The 23,399-nt window shown below is 38.9% G+C and overlaps 2 protein-coding genes across 2 annotated transcripts; one reads left to right on the top strand and one right to left on the bottom strand.

Annotated features, from left to right (window-relative positions):
- Positions 1–544: 544 nt before the first annotated feature.
- On the top strand, positions 545–8,523 carry LOC143850708 (alpha-soluble NSF attachment protein 2-like). The gene is made up of 9 exons (XM_077359932.1): positions 545–848; positions 1,979–2,028; positions 2,121–2,193; positions 5,424–5,503; positions 5,797–5,948; positions 6,354–6,513; positions 6,599–6,646; positions 6,862–6,942; positions 8,194–8,523. Exons 1-9 carry the CDS (start codon positions 704–706, stop codon positions 8,272–8,274), a joined length of 870 nt encoding a protein of 289 aa, XP_077216047.1. The 5' UTR covers positions 545–703; the 3' UTR covers positions 8,275–8,523.
- A 1,852-nt stretch (positions 8,524–10,375) lies between these two features.
- On the bottom strand, positions 10,376–17,624 carry LOC143850796 (serine/arginine repetitive matrix-like protein). The gene is made up of 5 exons (XM_077360050.1): positions 17,295–17,624; positions 16,622–16,727; positions 14,244–14,367; positions 11,737–12,669; positions 10,376–10,946 (listed from the first exon to the last, which is right to left on the bottom strand). Exons 1-5 carry the CDS (start codon positions 17,467–17,469, stop codon positions 10,566–10,568), a joined length of 1,719 nt encoding a protein of 572 aa, XP_077216165.1. The 5' UTR covers positions 17,470–17,624; the 3' UTR covers positions 10,376–10,565.
- Positions 17,625–23,399: the final 5,775 nt, after the last annotated feature.

Here is a 23,399-nt window from a genome sequence, read left to right on the forward strand (position 1 = left end):
ATCCTAACTCTCTTACCTATAGAGGGGCTGCACATAACGGAAACATCTATAAATCGGAGGGTTAGGATCATCCTACGGAGATGGGTTTTTGAGCACTGCCAATTTACCTTGTGTGTAACAAATTGTGACGGTTTGGATCATCCAATGGAGTGGGCCTCACCGTACTTTTTGAAAAATGCGGGTTCATCATATATACTCTCATTGTTCTAACCAATTTGTCTACGATGTAAGCATGTATAGTCCAGTATTTTTCAAAAAGTACTGTAGGGTCCACACCATAGGATGATCCATACCTTCCATTTGATGGGCCACAACATAAGTAGTTTGTGCTCAGAAAATCACCCCCACCCACAGGATGATCCCAATATGCAGTTCCTCTGTAGATCGGAGGGCTAAGATCATCCTATGGAAATGAGCTTTTCATCACAACCATTTTACGTTCTGACTCATCAAATAGACGGTTTGGATCATTCTATGATGCGGGCCGCCGTAAGCCGCCGGGTATACTTTTCTTTTTCGCTCTTCATATATATCTCTCTCTCTCTTCAGAATCGCATGCGGCCCATTCGCCGAACCTTCTCCTCTATTCTTTTCCACCACCGCCCTCAATCCCTCTCTATAAAAATCCTCAACTCGTTGATTTTGAATTGGATCGCATACGAATAAGGAGAAGGGAAGACTAAGGAGAAGGGAAGGGATAAAAATGGGAGATTATGGGGGAAAGGGTGAAGAGCTGGAGAAGAAGGCCGAAAAGAAACTGAGCGGATGGGGTTTGTTCGGATCCAAATACGAAGACGCTTCCGATTTATTCGACAAGGCCGCCAATTCCTACAAACTCTCCAAATCCTGTAATTCCCAAATTCATTGTCTTTTAATTGATCCACTCTGTTCTAGGGTTTACATATATGAATTCAATTTCATTCGGGTTCAATTAAATAAGAAGAAAAATACTATAATCCTTATTCGCTTTGCATTTTATTTTACTTTTTCTAATTACTTATATTTGTGCTATTTTTTTGGTTCGGACAGAAATTTGTAGAGAGTTTTAGAGTAGATTACTTCTGTTTTGGCTATCTTTAGGTGGAATCTAGGTTTCTAGGTTTAGGGTATTTACTTGTATTTGTGTGATTCGATTCCATTTAATTGAAACCTCATTATTAGCTGATCTCCTCACGTGCCATATTGGATTGAGTAACCCTCAACTCCATCCTTTATCTCTTCGATAACATCCACAAACCTCCAATCGTGAGGATTCCTCCAATCCATCCACATGACAACATTGATGGAGTCTCCTTTCACAATCAGCCATCCCAAGTCACTACTCGCAGTGAGCTGTAGCGCCCTCATTTCCATCTCACTAGGATCCTTGATTCCAATGGGGCCCATCTAGTACCGCTTGTGACATCTCTAAGAACCTCCCCCACCCTAGCAGGTCCAGAATTACAAATGCTTGAGCCGTCAAAGTTTAGTTAGCAAAACCCTGTTTTAAACGGAAAAAAACTCGTTTTATCGGTGTGCCGTTTAAAACTCCTTTTGAATGAACTTGGTTTGGTAGGCTTCTAGAATTTGGCTCTTTGCTTCGCTAGTCTGTTTGCCGTTCGCCTCACTTCGCTAGTTTGGTTTGCTAATGGGGTGGCAGCGATATAGGTAACTTACCTTTAGAGTAATGGCAAGAATATTTTTTCATGACACAAGGTCTCCTTTTCCCCCTTTTAGGTTGGTACTTGTACGATAAGTTGTTCATGATAAATGAGGCAGACATACTATTGGTTGTCATTTAGCTAATTACCTGAACTCTTCAAATCGCATATATGCTTATTCCATTTCTTCCTTTTCAGATACTTATGAGTTCTATGACCTTCCATTGCTTTTGGAAGATTCTCAAAACCAGTCTGATTGTTGATGTTTAAATAAATCATTGAATTAGTTTGAAACTCAGTAACCCATAATACTAGCTCATAGTGTATTTGTGTTTCAGGGGATAAAGCTGGAGGAGTATATATCAAACTGGCTAACTGTCACTTGAAGGTCTACGTGTTGCTTGTTATGTAGTTCAGCATGTTGATTTATTGTCCTTTGCACCTTTATAATGCTGTTTTTATTGATTTCCCATTTTACAGTTAGAAAGCAAGCATGAAGCTGCCTCAGCCTATGTTGATGCTGCAAACTGCTACAAGAAAACCTCCGCACAAGGTTCTTACCTGTCATCTGATAACCACCGATTTCTTTAAAAATGTGTCACTGCAATTGATCAGGATTCGATGTTTTTTCACTCATTTTCTTAAAATGCCACCGTTGGAAAAGAAACTTTAAATGGTCATTTTGCTTGGTTTCTTCAACAGTGTTGGGTTTGACTTGATTGTCATGTGAAAGTTCTCTAGCTCTTTTTTATTTGGTACACAAGTATGGTCCATTCTTTTAGCTTCAGCATCAGGTTACATGCCTCTTATGCGCAATCCATTATTAAGAGGTTTTGCACATTGCTATTAAAAAAAAGACGTTTTACGCATTCAAAAATCATGATTCCCCTAAAGAGATCCAATACATTTGAGTTTTTAAATTATCTTATTTTTATTGTTTACTCATTCGGAAGGCGATTTTGCTCCCTCCCTAGGTCGATGGAAGCCATAGGGAGGGAGGTGGGTTCCTCTCTCTCTCTCTCCTTTGCTGGAAAAGTTGAACCGTGGAGACCGGATTTGGAACCGTTGAGGCCAGGTCTGGATTGTGGCTCTTCCGTGGGGGCCAGATCTGGTGCCGTGGAGGCTGGAACTAGAGGCCATGGAGCCGGAGAAAACTGTGGAGGTTGCCGAAGGCTATGGAAGGCCGTGGGTGGCTAGATCTGGAGCTGTGGAAGGCCGGCTATAGGCGGTGCGAGGCCGTGGAGGCTGTGGGTTGACGGATCTGGAGGCCGTGGAGGACATGGGAGGCTGTGGGTTGCCATATATTGCAATGGGGTTGTTGGGAATGGTCATAGGAGGCCGTGGCAATGGAGGTTGCCAGATTCTGAGTATGGGCTTGGTGGCCAGTGGCAACCTCGGATTTGACGATAGTGGTGGCGGCTGAGATTCCTCCGGTGGAGATGGTTTTTTTGTGGAGAAGATGTATGAGGGACTTGGGGTGGTGACCGTGGAGAAGCAGGTGGTCGTCGGCGGGAGGCTAGTAGGAGAAGACCACTGGCCCAATCCTTCTCTGTGATACTGCACCCGAAAATGATGGCCTGGCGTATGATATGGCTATCGTGCAGGGTTAGGGGCGCACAATAGCTCTAGGTCCTCGAGCGAAGTTTTTTTGAAAATCGAATTTGCCAGCTGGAATGTGGTGGAGAAGTCTGTGTGGCATGGCGGACATGCATCTTTACTTGGTGGGGCCCCACAAATATGTCACTTCCGTTGGATTAGATACAATTTAAGTATTGGGTAATGTAATGGGGAATGGAATGCGTAGCATACAACATATATTTCTACTGTATGTAGAGGGTAGTATTGTTGTAGCCTCTTAGGGGACAACTTGTCCCTTATATGGCACTCTTTGGAATAATAAATGTCAATTTTCAAAAAAGAAAAATCCTGATTCCCTTGTAACAGTTTTCAAACTTCCAACTCTCAATTTTGATTCCTCTGTGCATAGCTATGATTATCTTGTAGCATTGTACCTATTGAAGGCACAACATACATTTTTCTTTTAAATATCTTTTTGTTGGATAATTGCAATTTAATAAATTGAACATTTAACATCCTTCGATATATCACCGCCTACACCATCTTTTAATGATCATCATTTCCATTAACGAAATGAACATTGTGCGTCATGAGCCCACTGCCACACGTATGGTGATTGGGTCCATCAATCTCATTGGCTGTCACAATTTTGGCCCGTTGCCGTTGGTCCCACCGTCATTGGATGATCCTAACCCCATGATCTAGTGTGATTACAAAGCATTCTTTTAAAGTTTTTTCGGAGACATTGATCGTTCACATGCCTCAATCTTGTGGTTTGAAATCTACGATTAGCATGGGACCTGGGCCGATTTGGTTGCCTAATGATGGCCCATTAGATCAATAGTCTTGACCACCAAACACATGTGCTGCGTGTCCAATGATCAACCAGCACAACTATCTTGTTTTCTTCCAGAGGATCAACCAACTCTCATGCATGGTTTTAAATTTCCACCGAAGCCGACACGAAACAACCAAATCTTTCTGTTTCCATCCGAGCGAAACCGAAACGACCAAAATGCATACCAAAACCAAAGCCAAAACAGATATTGAACTAAAATCGTAAGTGTAATAGTGGTATACCATCTCAGCACGCATTATATAATTTTATTTATATGAATTGCATGCGAAATGTGGTGCATGCATTATGTATAAATATTTATATGAATTACATATGAAATTTTGTATGTACTGTGTCACTAGGTGCTCGATGTTGTTCAACCGTTGGTTGTCGTGCTCATTGTTTTTTAAAATCTTATGATTTATGTTTTGATTTTACGATTCAAATCAAATCTTATGCATAATGATTTTACTCCCATGATTGAGTTGTAATTTGTATGAATCTTACAATTTTCGATAGAATATTACGATTTGATCGTAAATCAAATGATTCATATGATTCATGCGATTTTCGAAAGACCTCATTTCCTTTTTACGTTACAAAATGCCTTTGAAATCCCTCTCATTAAGAGGAAGAAGACGGAGGAGTAGGAGTTCGAATGAATCGAACTGGTCAAGCACAATGTATGTGCTTGAAGGCATTACTTACATTGAGGTGGGAGACGACTATAATGAGGACAACAATGACGATTCCATTCTTTTATGATTGATATTTTTCATTTGATGTTTGAGACTTTGAGAATTGATATGATCTTGTGTCTTTTTTTATTTTAAAGATTATTATCCAATATGCATGGGCTTGGATGAGCTATTTGAATTAATGAATTTGGATGAAAAATGAATAATCAGCAATTTTTTATTGTTTATAATTTTTCAAAGCATAAAATAACTTCATTTATATAAATATGTTTGTATTTGAATGAATCTTACGATTTACAGTCCGATACGATTTGACCCTTATTATGATTTACGATTCTATTCCGATTTTCAAAACATTGGCCGTGTTTATGTGATGGTTTCTAAGTGTGTATTTGTGTTTATTATTGCGTTTTTGGGATTTTCATCTTTAACTTATATCATTTGCTATGTTTTATATATCATTTACAGATGTTCTTCATTGATCTGGATTGACAAAATTTACTAACATTAACTATCTTTCTCTATCTCTCTACCACTGTTTGTGTAGGTCAATTCAATTGGTTGTTTTGTGAATTTTGTTCAATCTTCCCGCTCTACTTTACGTGCATTCCAGGTAGTCATACTTTTTTGCCTGGTGTTGATATTTGATGCTCTACATGTTCTTTGCAGAAGCCATGTCTTGCTTCAATAACGCAATGAATCTTTTCATGGAGATTGGGAGGCTAAACATGGCTGCTAGATACTGCAAGGTAAAGTCTATTCTGACATAGTTATTTGGAAATTATTATTATTGTTCTTGCTGCACCGATTGGTCATTTATAGTCATTTTATGTTTGTATCTTTCTTCTTGTTTCCTCACACTAATTCTTTACCATGATCTGATTTTATGTTTAATTTTTTAAACCTATGGTGATAAATTTTCATTTTCGATTGGTATTTATGCAAGATAAATCCAACAATGCAAATTTTACTTATCATTCTTGAAGGGAATTGGAAAAGGTTTAAAATAGGCTAACTTATGATCCTGTATCTTCATGTGCAGGAAATTGGTGAGTTATATGAGGCTGAACAGGACTTTGAGAAGGCCATGGATTTCTTTGAAAGGTCTGCTGATCTTTTCCAAAGCGAGGAAGTGACAACTTCTGCCAACCAGTGCAGGCAGAAAGTTGCACAATTTGCCGCCCAACTGGAACAGTAAGACACGATTCCCTAATAGCGTACGTAACACATGTGTTGAGTTGGTCTTTATTGTGATAATCTGAAACTTGGCTACTAGATTGATGCAGGGGAGTTTCCTATAAATTAATTAAAAAACCAACCTGCTGCAATGGTACCTGTAAATTTTTGGTTCTCGGAAAATTTCAGAGCAAGAAATAATATTACTCACTAGGTGTTCAATGTTGTTAAATCATTAAATTGCTTATGGAATAAACTTGATCTACGTCTCAGATATTTATAGCTTGAAATTCAGGTGCTAGTTTATAGTTTTGTTTTTATGTTCTCTATTAGTCAGATAAGCTGGAGTATGGTGTCAATTCGTGTTTTTTTAGTTTCATTAACTTGACTATAGAACATTACAAGTTATGCGTCTCTTTTCAGATACCCAAAGGCAGTTGAGATTTATGAATCAATAGCACGACAATCTATGAACAATAATCTTCTGAAGTATAGTGTTAGAGGATTTCTTCTCAATGCTGGTCTTTGCCAACTTTGTAGAGGCGATATTGTTGCGATAACCAACTCATTAGAACAATATCAGGTCTAATTTCAGCTCTAGTTCTACACTATTAAAGCTTTGTTTTCTGTGTATGCAAACTTATTAAAGTTATGCTGCAATCTTGCAGGAACTGGATCCAACCTTTTCAGGGACACGCGAATACAAGTTTTTAGCTGTAAGTATTTGTTTTGAAACGCGGCATCTGGTTATGCACTTTTTTCTATGTTTTATTCTTAATGTGGAGAGCGAGCGATCATCTTATATGGGCTCCATGTGGAAATTATATTATTAACAGCACAACATAATCTGCTTATAATTTGTTGTGTGTGTTGTTTACTTTCTAGAGATTAAAATTCTAGGCTGACTCAGGAAATATTGTTCAAATGGCAGGATTTAGCATCTGCAATTGATGAGGAAGATGTTGGAAAATTCACTGATGTGATCAAGGAATTTGATAGCATGACCCGTCTGGTATGTTTTCTTCATGTTGGAAACAACTGATGAAACTTATTTGTATACTAACTCTCTCCTAGTGCTGGAAAAGAAAAGATAGTTTCTACTTTCTAATGTTTGGGTATAAAAAATCATATAAAGTATACTATTAAAAAAATCATATAAAGTATGGATTTTTTTTTTTGAAATGGGCATAGAAAAGTATGATACTTTCTAATGTGTGGGTAGTAAAAATTATATAAAGCACGAATCTGTCTTTCAATTAATTCTGATGGCCAATCTGATTCAGTCAGACATATTACTGGTTCTAATTGGTTTTTTCCAAAAAAAAAAAAAAAATTGTTAAAAACGGAAGCCAAACATTTTTGTATCATCTTCAGCAAGTAGTATGGAATGTAGAATTAGTCATAAGAAACAAGTAGTATGGAATGTAGAATTAGTCATAAGAAACAATAGAATCAAAACCTCTCAATTCCTCAAGTCCTGAGTTCCAGGCCTCTTAAGTTGATAATCTTCTATAAGCTTTTGTTTCTAATAACTTGATTTATATTAGTTGAATTTGTTTGAAGCTAGGTAACACAAATTCTCTCTTAATTAGATTGGTTTCAGAATCAATTTCTTTTCAATTGTGGGATTGAATGAGTCATCCATTGTTTGTCATCAACTTGGTCACTATTGGAGTAGACGTGTATTCCTGATTCCGTTGATTTACTTGATCGTCACCCTGAATTCTTGGGACTTGGAATTTCACGACTCTTAATCATTATTTTGAGAAATTAGCGACCCCATTTCAGAGCTTTCCATGGTTTTTCAAAAATGAATAACAGTATGAAATTTGAAAATCAATATTGTTTGAAATGCTCGATGCATACCTGATTCTAGGGATCTTTTAGAAAGTATTTGGCCATGGAGACTTATCAAGATTGTTAGCATTGCCTGATCTTTTAAGGAATTGGCTTCGGATCACTTGGCTCACCTCTATTTACTTAACTTCTGCCATTGAACCGAGTTTTTAAATTTAGTCTGCCGTCTTCTTTTAGATCAATAGCTTAGGCCCTGTTTGTTTTGGATTTTGAGAACCAATTGTGAGTTCAAAAGTGATCACTGGACTCAAATTTAGACTTAATTGAGACCAATAATCAGTTTTGGATTCACAATCTGTTCTCAAAATCCCAAAACAAACAGAGCATTTTGTTTTTCCTATTGTGAATGCCATGTTATTTCCTAAGTTTTTTTTTTGTTTTGTTGTTGTTGTGGTGGGGTGTGTAGGATGCTTGGAAAACCACGCTTCTGTTGAGAGCGAAGAATGCACTGAAAGCCAAAGAAGACGAAGAGGATGATCTTACCTGAATCTCTTCTTCAGTTTCCGATATGTTTTTACGGTGAGCCAGAGCTTTTTATCGCTAGCTTTTACAGCCATTTATCATTATGTTGTTGGTTTGGCATAGATTGGACTGGAATTGTGTGCATTGATTGATACTGAGAAAGTTTCCTTTTCTTTCTCTTTTGCTATTTGAATGATTCATTGTGTTGATAATAATGAAGATCCTCTTTTCCGAGGAAAAGGCATATATAATAGTTACGTTGGATTTGACTTCAGCTCTTCTTTTATCTTTCAAATGAGGAGGTTAGCATGTTCTTTTAAAAATGATATCTGCACTCCCTTGTTTTAATATGCCACTACTCTTTTTATTCTTTCTTTTGTTAAAAGATTGTTAGAGAAGAAACTCTCAACAGCCAATCGCAAGACTGAGTGTCATTATGAAAAGAAAGTGCAGATAATGCTGCATCTCTCTCTCTCTCTCTCTCTCTCTCTCTCAGTCACACACACACACACACACACACTTACTCTTTAGAAGAAAACACCATCTTGCAAGGAAATGTAAGAAAAAGAAATTCAACGTCAACACACACTATATGGTGTCTACAGGTAAAGTCTGTTTTTAAAAAGTACCTTGGGGCCCACTTCATAGGATGATCCAAACTGTTCGATTGTCACAACGTAAATAGGTTGGACCCGTAAATCATCTCCATGGGATGATTCTAGCCCTTTGATCTGTGGATGAACTGCACATTATAGAAACCACTATAGATGGGAGTGTTAGGATCATCCTATGGTAGTGGTTTTTGGGGCACAACCTATTTATGTTGTGGCCCAACAAACGAACGGTTTAGATCATCTTAGGTAGTAGGTCGTGCGGAAACATTTTGAAAAATACTGGCCTGTATGGGCCACACAACCATATAAAAACTCGTGTATAAAACCCTTTTATGCGTAGTAAAATTCCTAAGATGCTATCAACATCCAATCAGAAAAATGTAAATCAAAGTAGTGCCATTATAAAAACATGGTAATGGGAAATGAACATGTCTTTTAAACGTGGCACATATTCTTGGAGATTGGGACTGTTGATCTGATGGGCCATCATAGTGCAGCCAAGTGGGTCCACGTCCAAGACCCAATGCTTAATAGAAATCTATAGGATGACCAAGTGGGTCAAGACCAAGTGGGCTATCATAGTGCAGCCAAGTGGGTCCACGTCCAATTCCAGTAGAAATCTATGGCACATTTTAAGTAAGGGAGATGATATATTCACCCCCCCGTATTACGTGCACGCTCCCCTTATAACGTGATTTGACGTGAAAAGTGGGCAACTTTATGTGAAATCACGTTATCAGGGGAGCCTGCAAGTAATGCAGAGGGTGAAAATATCATCACAGTTTAAGTAATCGTGACCTTTGATTTGATGGGCCATCATAGGATGACCAAGTGGGCCAAGACCCAATGGCTAATAGAGATCTCATTCGCAAGATTGACTGATGCAAAAAGCTTGGGAAAAGGCCCAGAACGGAAATGATGCTCTTTCTCCATATAATTATATTCAGACCAATTTTTACGGGTATCCAAAGCCCATCTAGATTTTTTTAAATAAAAAGCCCAAAACGATCATTTTAGAACTATAAAACCAGTGGGCCCTCCTAGACTATAAAACCAAGAGGCCTGTTGAAATTAAGACCAACTATAACAGGCCAACCTAAAAAAGGGTCCATATGTGCCGCACGTACTTTCAACCCAAGAAAAAGAGGGGTAGCACGTGAGAGGGAGTGTTGAAGTGTAAATATGATTAGATGAAGCTTAAGCTTTCGGAGTAATTGGTTGTTTCACACCACCTGAGATGGGCTTCCATTTTCAGGTTTGGATATAGTGTGACCCTAGGCCCAGCCTAAGCTCCTGTTCAGCCCATGTTTGCCTGTTTGGATAGAGGAAAATGATGTGATTATATATGGCTTTTTTAGAGGGATACTCTTGTAAATTGAAGGGCATCAAAGTAAAACTTCAACTGGTTGTTCAAGTTACTATTTTTCATTTGCAATCAAACAATAGTAAACCAAGAAATTCTGGAAAAAATATTTCTTTTCCAAACAATTCCTGCAATCCAAACCGAGGCTAAATGAGGAGTAGAAGGATATTCTTATGATTTCATCAAAAGAAACAAGCCTTCATTTCGGACAGAACAAGAATATAAAATGCAAACAGGACAAAACCTTCCATATTCAATCCTTATAAATGGATCAAATAATTTAAAAAAAAATGCAAAAAAAAAAAAGAAAAAAAAGAAAAGAAAAGAAAAGCCCAGGAACTATAGAAGGCCAAATGGTTCCGGCAGCAGCTCGAATCGGTGATCAAAGACTGGACTCTGATCAGACTTATCATCGATACTATGAAGCCAATCCATGTTCTTTGAGTCTTCTTTGAGCAGAATTGCATCGTATCGAGAGCTTTCGTAAGGGTCCGGCTCGCTCAGTTTCACAGTAATCCGCCTCTCTTCGTTGTTGGTTTCACAATCCGAAGATCTATCAACGTTGTATCCATTTTCAGAGACGGATCCATTGCTTCCAACTGGAGATGGAGAGTCTGTTATGCGCGCTGATCGCCCTTTCGGAGTGCCAGAGCGAATGCTCTGAGGAAATAGGGAGTTACCCATCAGAGCACGGGCGCTCCCCATGCCGTTTCGTATATCCTTAAAATTACAAAAGCAGAAATGTCAAAATTAGCGTGTTGATGATAATACCAGAGAGATAACATGGATACAAGACACACAGCATAATGTCTAGGGAAATGAAGGGCCTGTATACAAATCATGTATGGCAGAAAGGAACCTTTGGTGTGATTCTTTGGAATATGGTTCATTTCATTGTTGTTAGGGAGAGCTGGAAGGAAAGGAACAATCGTATATTTGCAGAGAAGTATCTTTCATTCTATCGGCCATTATATTCGTCTCAGTATGGCAAACTGGGCTTTTAGCTATTGAAGATTTATAGGGTTACTTTATAAACGGTAGTTTCAGAAATTGGAAAACCGTTATGATGGGAAGAATCATAAAATTGAAGGCTAGTTCCTGTTGAAAAAAACCTCGGCTAGGCGTTCTTCAGTTTAATGTTGACTGTTACCCTCTTAACAACCTTGGACTGGTTGGTATTGAAAGAGATTTCGGGAATAGTAGGGCCATTGTTCATTCTGTTTCAGGTCCCATTGGTATTACTATACTCAACGTAGATGGATATAAGGGCACCCTACATGGGAATTCAAAAAAAAATTCGACCTTTTTACAGACAAGTTGTAGAATGTGACTTCCAATTCCTGAGTGAAAGGGGAGGGCCTTGGAAATTGGCAAAGTACATCAATGGTATTATCGACTTGATTAGTGGGAGAAATTATTTCCTTTTTTTATGTGCAGTCCTACTCTGTCTTCCAGTTTTTTCAGTTATAATTTCAAGATAGATAGATAAATAAATAAAAAGGAACCATACCATATGCCTGAGGGCCATATCCATGGACTTCTTTGAGATTGTCCTTCCAAATCCAGTACTCTCCGGTGATGTAACTGGCTTCACAGGCCTCCGGCCTACGGAATCTGAGACTGTTGGCTTCTGAATCTCGGGCGGTCCAATCTCATGGCCATTGCTGTGCAACCGAGCCTTCCCGGAGGGTTCCGAAAGCCTCCCCTTGGTAACAATTGGTGAGGATGACCGCCTCCGTGGTGGATTCACTGGCCCTGTAGGCTCCACATTTGCCCGGACAGTGAGAGCAACTCCAGGCCGAGACCTACCAGCAGAAAGTGGCCTGTCTGGCAGTGTTGTTCTCAGATTTGGAGGTATGTCAAGTGAGAAGTCTGGAGGCACAATGGGCTGTGGTGGGGGCCGGACCCGTGGGCCCGGAGAGCTGGGACGAGATGGTACTGTTGGATTTCTGCCATTGGCAGGGGGAACCCGTCCAACAGAGGAAGAACGTCCTGAAATTGGTGATGAAGCCGGCATTGGGCTCCGGCGAGTAGGGGTTGATGGGCGGGAATTCGATCGGGTTGCTGGAGAATTCAAATTTGCTGGGGTTTGTGGACGGGAGTTTGATCGGGCAGTTGGAGTTGAGGGCATTGGGTTTTGGGATGGTCGGCTTCTGTCACCGGAAAAGCTTGCACTTGGCCGGGTTTTGGAAGGAGTGGAGGATCGCACCGGGTTTGAACGAGTTGTTGGGGTTGCAGACCGTGCTGTAGATGGCAGGGATGAGCGTGTTGTGGGGGTTGAAGGTCTTGAAGATGTGACAGAGGCCATGCTAGTGTTGAGGATTGACGTTCTGTTGGAGTTGGAGGAATATGTGGAGTATGTGTTGGAGATGGAAGGGCGTGTAACTGAACTACTTCTAGCTGGTCTCATGGAATGGCTGTTCTCTGATGGGGTCGCAGAAAACTGAAATAAAGAAAAATGAGAGATCAGATGTTATATATATGCTTCATGTATCTTTGGATAACTGACATGCATGTATCCCTAACAGAACTGTGATAATTGCATAAGAGGACTGATTAGTGTAGTCTTGATCAATTTCAAAAGCTTGGTGATTGACTGGGAATACAGCAGAGTTGGCCAAACTCCAAATACCGAGTTCAAGTCCAACTGCTGTTTGTAATTGGCAGCCTTTTCATTCAAACATGATAATAGAACCTGGGTTTTAAACATTTACTTCGAAACAGGATCCAGAAAAGAATAAGATCCTTTCGCTTTTAAGATTGCGGATTCTCAAATACAGCCTCCGCTCGAAAACCATTCTTAGATATTTTTTGGTTTGGATTGAAGTCAAATGTAAACTCATTGAGTGTTTTTTATGGGTCTTTGTAATGTTTCTTTTCTTTTATCTTCTTATTTGTTCTGATCCTCCTCAATCGGTGTTCTTACCCTCTTCTTTTCTAATAATATTTTTTGCCATTAAAAAAAAAGTGAACTGATTGAATTTATAAATACTTGGCCAAATCAATGACGTTTTCATGAAATTGGAATTCAGGCTTGATAGTCAGAGTGCAACGTAACTGAGTCGACGCAGCTACATCAGAAGCCAGCAAGTATTTAGACATTGATCATAAAAATTACTGTTTTGATCATAAAAATTACTGTCCGCTGAAACTGTACACTAATAATACCATGACAGAGGAGATGATACTAAGGTTTTGATTGATGCCAAATTTTTGAAAAATTGTATGAAATAATAGGTTAGGCTGGAAGTGTAATTAACTAATTGTCGATAGCTCAACCACAGAACTCTATACCGTGTTGTCCATTTTAAACCTCCACGAACCGGATGATTAGGATCATCCTATGGATAAAATTTTCAGGGCATGGCCTATCTACTTAGGGTCTCAACAAATGACTGGTTTAGACTTTAGATCACCCAATAATGTGGTCCCACTATTTTTTTTTTGCTACACACAAATTATTGATATTGCCATATCGGTATACGTGATGAATCGTATAAATGGGAAGATTAACTGCATGGTGGAATCGATGTTCTAAATCTTGGTCCAAAGTCCAAAATGAATGTTATCATTCAAAAAAAGGGTCCAAAGGCAACATTTCTATTCCCGACTTCTATTTGCAGTCAATGAAAAAAACATGTTTAGGATTTGAACTAAGTAACTGGAGCCTGCACAAACCAAGTTGATCTATTGAGTTCCAGATTGATCAGCTTGTTTTTAGACTTTTGATCAAACAATAATTGCATTACATTTTAGAAGAACAAGAGATATATGGCAGGTTAGAGTCGTTAGACACAAGGGCAAGGCCCAACGTATCACAGATTTGAGACATTCACAAGCATACCCATACAAAAATACTCATTTATATTCATTTTATGAGTATTAAATACTGCTGTAAACATAGTAGCAAGTTTCAGTCTTGTTCATTGCAAAAATATGAAAAATCTAAAACATGGGGAGGTTTCCTCAAAGACAATGAAACAATGGTGTCCTTAAAGAAAGAATCCAAACACGTACCCTTGAAGCTTTAGTGGTTGAGACTGATCTAACTGAGGAACTGCTCTTTGGAGCTGTTAGGGAAGGTTGAGACTCAGCAGCATCCATTGAAGAAAAGAGTGGAGTTCCAGGAGGAGTAAGAAGCCTAATCACATAGCAATTAAAGAAATGTGCAGTTAGTTATAGATACATGTTAAAGAGGATGTATTATTCAGCTAACTACTCTGACAACCATAAGTAGTTTATTTGCAAATGTGCATCATGAAAAAATCCATTTGGTTTGAAACAGAAACATTTTGCTTGCATTGGAAAATAAAAGAATGTCTTTTACAGTAAGCATTTCAATGGCACAACCAGTTCCGATAAAGATTTCAACCTTTTGGACAAGCTTCCTGCCATAGACAAGTGAGATACAAGGATCTTCAAGTAACAATATTGTGTAAAATTTTATGTAAGCTAATTCTGGATGCAATAAGCATGCTTAGGAATCCTCTTTTTACCATGGAAAAGATGCACTTTCATATTGCTCAGGCTATAACTAAGTGGGCGCTGTTTAACATTTCAGTTGAGATAGATGTTATGATTATGATATTGCTTTTGAATCCAACTCATGTATGAAGATTTGGAGTATCCTCCACAGTCAATTCTTATATTCTTTCTCGAATGTGTCCACCTTTTGTTTTCTTTACCCTGCTTGCTCGCCTCACGGCCCTCAGGACAAAGTGACTTTGTAACCTTCACTTCTGCGATTTGATCTATGCCTCTTCCACCATAACGATCGGCGGAGAGCCTTTCTTACAATCTAATTTCCTTTTAAATCAATAAATTCCAGAATATTTTTTTGGCCAATTGTGTCCATTTAGAGTTCTATTTGGTGCATATTTGAATGCATCAACTTACTGGGGTCCAACAAGTTCTAAGGATAGAGTCTTGGAAAGTGATCGCATTATCAAATTCAGTTGTCGAAATCTAGTTCATAATGCAGCTAGTGCTCAATCTTCACTAACCTATGAAAAGAAGAGAGTCAAGTGCTTCTCAATTTTGATAGGTAAAGAAATTGTTTGTGTTCCTATAGATTAATATAACTGCTTAAGCCCATTACGTTGGAGTCCTGTTTACTGCCTGCTCCTGTCTCTTTGTGGATGCCATTAAAACCACATTATTACTTTGGCACAGCTCTTACCATATCACCAAGTTTCGATAGAACCACTCCCAGACACAACGGGCAACTGATTTAGCATAGTGATCAACTATTTTAGGCTAGCAACATATTAATTCAGTAATCTTGGCAGCTAAATTTGGCTATTCTTTTATTGAGTTCAGTGGGATTGTAGCGAACTATGAACCATGTGGATTGAAAAGATTGTAAAACAGGTAATTAAAGCTCTGTCTCATTCCTGGTAGGGGTCTGTCTAACCCCAGTTTGCCCATAAAAAAAAAAGAAGCTCTGACTCATAAGTATAATACTTTCCACAATGATTCCCAAATATATTATGGTATAAGATTCTCCACAGAGACGTGAAGAACAACAGAAACAGAGATGTGAAGAACAATAGAATTCTGAATCAGAGACTATGACTGCAAAGATCTAAAGAAGGGCAAGAAAGTCAGACACAACGAGCTAAACAAACACCAAATGTATCCAATTTTGCAAAATTTACAAGCCTACTCAAAGGCCTCATTTTGCAGTAAAATCAGCTAAAATAGATATTTACCTCATTTCACATCTAAAAAAGCTTAAATAAACATCAACACACAAGAGTAGCAATATAAGATGGAATGAAACATAGTCGTTGATCCGGAAGACTGATCTGGGGTTTCCCAGTTTCCAACAGATTTCCTGATTGTAAACTTATTCTGACAATTATCTGTTAAGAATCCAGATGGTTCATTTTTTCCTAATTCACGTATAAAAGGAGAATTTCAATTCCACAAGGAGATCATGGAAAACCAACGAAAACTCTATTCCTGATCTTGAAAGCTTATAAGCAGGTACATTCTGGTATCATGATGAGAAATATTCAACAATATATTCAACATAGCCATTCAAAAAAAAAAAAAAAATGTACTCTACATAACAGATCTGTACTGACTAATTTCTGATCTGTGGATAAGACTGATGGCAGAGAGGATCTGGATTGATAGAATAGTTTCTAGACAGAAATATCATGCCTTAATTTTCAGAATCTACCAAAACACATGAAGATGATCCTATCAAAATTCAAGCATCATTTATTCCATGAAATGAAATTAAAAAAAATCAGAAAATAATGCAGATATAATACTTCAAAATCTACAGATCTAAGCACAAATGGAGGTGATGAGACATGAGAAGATGTAGATCTAGAATTTTATAAATAAACGATAAATTGAATTAAATGAAAAATGATCAAAATTACCAATCGTAATCGTGTTTCCCTCCATCGCCAGACGACAAAAGATCATCCATTCCACTCCTTGATAATTTCACCGATCCGACTGAAATTCTCCCCAATTTCATCGAAACTGCAAAATCAAGGGCCAAAATAATTCAACAACAACAAAATTACTCTGAATTTCACCAGAAATGCACGACTCATTGCCAGAAGAACTTAAAAAATACTGCAAAAAAAGGTACATAAAAAGAAAAAAAAAACAATTATCCTCTCAATTTCTGTAAAAACTCTGTGAATGGAAGAAAAATAAGAAATAAAAATCTCAGTTCGGCAAGAAATGTACGAATTCCCGAAAGAAAAATCAGAAAATCACGAAAAAAACTGAAATCACAAATATCTGCCTAAGTTTTGCCAGAATTGTGCGAATTACTACCTGGAAGTTGAACAAAGAAAGATCTTGATCTCTCTAGAAAACAACACAACTGTAAGAATTGGAGAAAGCTATAAAAAAAAGGCACAATCAGAAACAGTATGACCTAAATGCCACTCTAAAATCTTCCAGATATTCTACATTTGCAGAAGGCATTACGATTATTCGCAAGGGTTATTTCCGTCTACTTAAAAAAGAAGAAAAAACGTTCTTCCAAATCCCACACTAGAGCTTGACGAGAAAAGAGGATGGAGAAAAAAATCTGACCGTCAGATTCAACGGACGGAGACGCAACAGGGAGGATCCGACGGTTCCTAGAGAACAGATCTAAGTTCTCATCTCTATCTACCGGGATTCCGGTGAGGCTCCTCCCCCGCCGATGCTGTGATCCCGGCGGGATACTCCTCCCGCCGGTAATTGTTTCCCTCGACATCCTATTCATGGAGCTGATTCCGAAATCTACATCTTAAAATCGATTCCAGAGAGAGAGAGAGAGAGAGAGAGAGATTGTAGTCTTGCAGAAAATGCTGTAGATTCAAGCAAGAGAACGATTTTTATAGCTCTTTTTTTTTTCTTTTCTTTTTGAGTGAGAACTAGGAGAGAGAGATAGATGTATTTTTTTTCCTCTATTTTCTTTTTTTATAGGGTTATGATAAATTCGCATTCGATGTAGGATAATTCGCGCCCCTTGTAACTGATTTGACGTCAAAAAGCGTTAAGTCTGCCACAATTCACTTATATAGGGTGCGAATTATCCTATAAGGGTGCGAATTTATCATCTCCCTTATAGAAAAAAAAAAGGGAAATAGAGGAAAAAGATGTGAGGAAATGGAAGGTGAGGTGTTATTTACTTGAATGGACCCCGTTTTGGCAACCCGCCTCACCCACCACCTGAATTCGTGCTTCCTCTCATCTCTGCACCTTTTATGCGTGTCGTGATTTAGACCGTTCATCAGTGTTTCCACCTAAGATGGACTTAGGGCTGGCAATTAAACCTAGGGGTGAGCATTATTCGGTTATAACCGAAGAACCGAACCGATTTGGTCGGTTCGGTTCGGTTTTTCTCCATTTCGGTTCGGTTTCGGTTAGTTTTTTGGGAAATTCGGTTATTCGGTTTCGGTTTCGGTTATCTAAAAAAAAATTCGGTTAACCGAAATAACCGAAATAAGGGATGAAACCATTTTTTTTTTCAAAAAAAGTTGCTTTATGTGCACTCCGTGGGATGATCAAAACCGTCCATTCGATTGATCACAACTTAATTATGTTGTGCTCAAAAATTCATTTTGATCGGATGATCCTAGCCCTCCGATCCAAGCCTAAATTTTACTTTTTTCCCTCTCACAATTCGGTTATTCGGTTATAACCGAATAACCAAATTTGTAATCGGTTCGGTTTCGGTTCGGTTTCAGTTTCGGTTCGAATTTTGCGAAACCGAAATAATTTCGGTTTTAACATTTCGGTTTTTTCGGTTCGGTTTTAACCGAATAACCACCCCTAATTAAACCTGCCAGAAAGGGGATCCGCCCCGACCAGAACGGGGCGGGATTCCCCGATTTAAGCTGGGATGACGGGGATTGGAAAAACTCCCCGAAATGGGACGGGGATGGGAATTGCTCTTGCCCGGCCTCGCTCCGCCCTGCCCTGTAATTCCCTTACAAAATTGAATTTTCGCTACTAATTTTGGGTTTGCTGCTTTTAATTTGGGTGGCCACACTTATTATAGAACAAATTACGTTTGGCATTTCTAAATTTTCCTTAATATCTTTCTCAAATGCATATTTAGTGGAATTTTTCAATTTGAAAATCCATTAAGGGCCCGTTTGGATACCTTCCCTTTTGTATTTGGATTTGGAATTGAGTTTGGACACAAATTGAATAGACCCGGCAGCTCATGTAGAGGGAGACAGCGAGGGAAGAGGGTACTTCCTAGTGGGGGGGGGAGAGGTTGAGGAGCTAAGAGAGTGAAGGAAACTCCAGATCTGTAGATTTTCAATTTCTTATTTCCACAGCAAACTTAGAAATTTGATTTTTTTCACTGTCCTGAATTAGAAATCCAAACATTGATCCGATCCAAATTACAGTGCAAAAAGGGCTGCAAATGTGAAAATTTCAAAGCAAAATCCTCTCAGCCCTAAACGTGTTTCCAATAGCGTGTGGGGCGGGATGAGGATTAGATTTTCCCCATGGGGCGGGGATGGGGATTCCCAGCCATCCCCCAGGCGGGGACTGGGTGGGTATGGGGAATTTTCTTTGAGCCCGGGGACAGGTGAGTGCAACATCCGCCCCCGCCCGCCCCAGCCCCGTTGTCACCCCTAGATGGACTATTATGTACGTGGCGAAAGTTTACTAAACTGGGAATGGCTGACATGGCGAGAGACTGTGTGTACGTTGACGAATACTATGGAAGGCACGACCTCATTGTAAATTTGTAATACAATGAGGTGCCCTCACTACAGCTAAGGGTCCCACCTTTGATTGATCCAAACCGTTGATTTTATGGCTCTTGCTTTGGATCTCCTATGGCGCAAAACTCATGCTGATCACAAAAATCATAACATAAATTTTACCATCATGATCAACAACAAAGATTACATTTTATTTGATGTTATAATTGAATTAAGGGTGTGTTAAGTTCTCTTGATGCACTTTGGGTGGAAAGGAAGAGGATTTTGCTATCATTTTCGGCAAAAATAGTCTGGGAGAGCGTTCTTCATCTATATTAAGTTTGAACTTTGAAGGAAAATGATTAGGGGTACAACTTGGGTCGGGTTCAATCCTAATCCGATGGGTTCGACCTGAAAAAAGGTCGGGTTCAGATCGGGTTGACTTCAGGGTGGGTTCGGGTTGAGGGTTTGCCAACTCGACCCAAGTGAAACCCAAAATTTTTTATGATTTTTCTTTTAACTTAAAAACTCGGGTTGGTTGCGTTGAACTCGGGTCGAGTCAGGTTCGGGTTGGGAAAAAGGGCAAGTTGGCCTCAACCCGACCCGAGTTGCACCCAAAAATGATGATATCTAAAAATAAAATAAAAATTGAAGGGAAATGAAATGAAGACAAATTTTTTATGTTACATGCACATGAAAAGCGGTATTTTTAAAAATGTACTGTGTGGCCTACCTCATTGGATGATCCAAACTGTTCATTTGTTGGGCCACAAGTAAATCTTCTCCACATGCACATGAAAAGCAGTATTTTTAAAAATGTACTGTGTGGCCTACCTCATAGGATGATCCAAACTGTTCATTTGTTGGGCCACAAGTAAATCTTCTCCATAGGCACAGGGTGATCCTAACCCTCCAATCTATTAGAGGTTTCTATAATGTGCAGTTCCTGATTGATCGGAGGATTAGGATCATCCTATAGAGATGATCTACCCCGGGACTGGGTTAGGGGCAGGGGCACGGACTATAGATAGTTTGATACTGTGGCCCAACAACTACAAGTGAACAGTTTGGATCTTCCTATGAATAGGGCCCCACAGGGGCATGACCAAGACCACTTTGTGTTGCCTAATAATATTGATTGTTTTACGAGATCAACAGTCTCGATTTCACAAGCATGTATTCCTGTGGGACCCAAAAATTAGCATATTATCATTCAGGTGGATCATAAATGATTGAGAATTAAGGATCACCAATTAGGGTGGTGAAGGGGACTAGCTGCCTGCCTTTTCCATTACAATTACATTTGTATTTCTAACATCCGTATATGCAGTGTAAAACAGAGTCAACAGACAAGCCAGTTTTGTATCAGTGACAGCTCTCTTCCAATGCTATCCTGACAGGTGTTCTGATATCATGTCTCACAATCTGCATAGGCCACGGCCGAGAAAATATGATTATTGCTCAATCCTAGCCGTTCAATCATGCTTCCAATTAAAGAGTAGTCATGGATAAAATAGACGGGGTGGCCCGGGGAAGAAGAGGGAGCGAATATATCACTTCCTTTTTTTTAAATATGACGCAACAAAATGTACGAAAGGGAGGTTCGTTGCATGTGTTTGCTAGATTTGGACGTCGGTTCGATTGTCACTATAATATTTTTTTAATAATTTTGAATTACTGATGAGATTTATATATGATATATGAAGCACTGAGGTCAAATTATTGGGGTATTTTTAAAGTTTGAATCCGGCCTTTAAAGATTGGGGATTTTTGAAGATTTTTTCTAGAAGATTTTCAATGCCATTGGCATGTAGCGTGGGGTATGCCCCTATAGTCCAAGCCTTACACCATAGGATGATCCAAGCCGTCAAATAGGTTGTGCACAAAAAATATTTCAATTGGATGATCCCAACACTCCTACCTAGAGAGGTATCCGTAATATGCAGTTTCTCTCTAGATCAGAGGGCTAGGATCATCCTATTGAAATGACTTTTGGGGGCATAAACTAATTACGTTGTGGCCCCATCAAATGAATAGTTTGGATCATCCTATGGTGTAAGCTGTACAACACTACAACATAAGCCTATACAATTACAATAAGTAACAACATAAATAATTTATCAATAGAGGAAATTGATTGTGAGCTTAAAGCTCATATAGCTTATATGAACTTGAGGGCTCAAACATAAGGAGTGCTAGATTAGCAGGCGCCCTTGCGTAAAAGGGAGCAAAGGGTGGATTTATTGGTCAAATTTCACTAAGGACATTTATGATCTTAAAAAAGAATTAAGAGACACTAATGGTAACCCTTCGAGTCGACGAAATTAGTAATATTATCCGTGAACGTATTGAACAATATAATAGAGAAGTCACGTGTTCATAGGCCTAATGCGTTTTTCGCTCTTCTGATTGAAGGCACTACTAAGTCTATCAATGCTGTACAACTTTAAATGCCATATTGACCAATGCATGTGCCCTTTGCGCCTCTTTTTTGCAAGGGCGGCTGTGTGTCTAGACTCCCTCAAATAACATATTTAGAAGTGCCTATATCTTTCTATCTGTACAAGCAAAGCCCTCTCCTACTTTGTAAGGGGCTCTGTTAAAATTGATTTCCTAAGTTAAGGGTGGAGAGGATGGATGAACCGACTCTCATTTAATTCTCTCTCCCTCTCTCTCTCAAATGATAACAGCCTCTTTTATTAATTTCTTTCTAAAAACGGTGATTACCAGAATCAGGAATTGGAATAGCCATCATATTGTGATTCCTACTTCCTAGTCTGATTCTCTCTTAAACGGAATTTAATAAAAATTACATTCCGAGAAGGCAAAATCAGAATACCACCTCTTTGACACGGGTAACAAATTCCGACATTTCCGCCCCGGTGTCAATTCTGACATCTTAATTCTGTTCTTTATTCGTACCAAATATGGAATTGGGCTGAATTTGATTCCAAAAATCCAAATAAGACAATTCCCCCACGCCCGCCCCCACCCCCCAAGTACATATACACGCATCCCCACATGCCTTTTTTGCTCGTACAACTTAAAATAAGGGACGTCATGGATGCCCTTAAGATTAGGCATGACATCCATGCCAATTTGTTCAAATAAGGGCACTTTTGGCTGCCATGAATTTTTTTCATGATAAATTAGTGTCTTAAAGTGATGAGAGAAGGGTAAGGCCGGTGAGAGGAGAGAGATTTGAGAGGGTATGACTGAGATGAGGGTGAGAAGTGGCTAAAAATTAGGAAACAAAAAACTCTACTCAAAGGGAAGTGATAAATCCGCCCCTTTTGATTACTTGGGACACCAGTAGCAGTGTATCAATGACTGCAGAGGGGCTGATGTACTTCACGTCAGAAGGAATCAGTGGAGCTGATTGCCACGTACACTGCTGCCGGTGTCCCATGTGATGAAAAGGGGCGCATTTATCATTTCCCAAAAAATAGGATATACTATTATCAGAGTTTTAGTAGAGTTTTAGTCACTTCTCATCCTTGTCTAAGTCGCCCTCTCAAATTTCTCTCCTCCCACCCGCCCCACCGACTCTCTCACCATTGGGGAGACTAATTTATCATGAAAAAAATAAAAAAATAAAAATTCCTGGCTGTCAGATATAGCCTAAAAGATGATCAAAATAAGACAAACTCACCTGGTACAAAATGCTTAAATTTCCGTGTCCATAGTCCTTTTTTTGGAATGGCAATGAGCCCCCATATTCAATACCAATTCACTTTACTAACTATAGGATGTTTAATACTAGACCTTTTAAAAAATATCTAAACATGCATGCTACCATCCCATACATAGGTTATAACTCTTGATATGTAGCACGATATATTATTTTCTTATTCTAGTATAAAACAAAACGGGGTTTTGTTTAATTGATGAAATTGAAACAAAGGTCGGTGGTGTATTGGAAATTTGACCCATGCAAAGTTGTGGGTCCCATCATATGTACCATTAAGAAACGACAAAGACCCCGGTT

Source organism: Tasmannia lanceolata, unplaced genomic scaffold (assembly GCF_043159265.1).
Source record: "Tasmannia lanceolata isolate RefF3 unplaced genomic scaffold, GAP_Taslan_0.1 ptg000018l, whole genome shotgun sequence".
Lineage (NCBI taxonomy): Eukaryota > Viridiplantae > Streptophyta > Magnoliopsida > Canellales > Winteraceae > Tasmannia > Tasmannia lanceolata.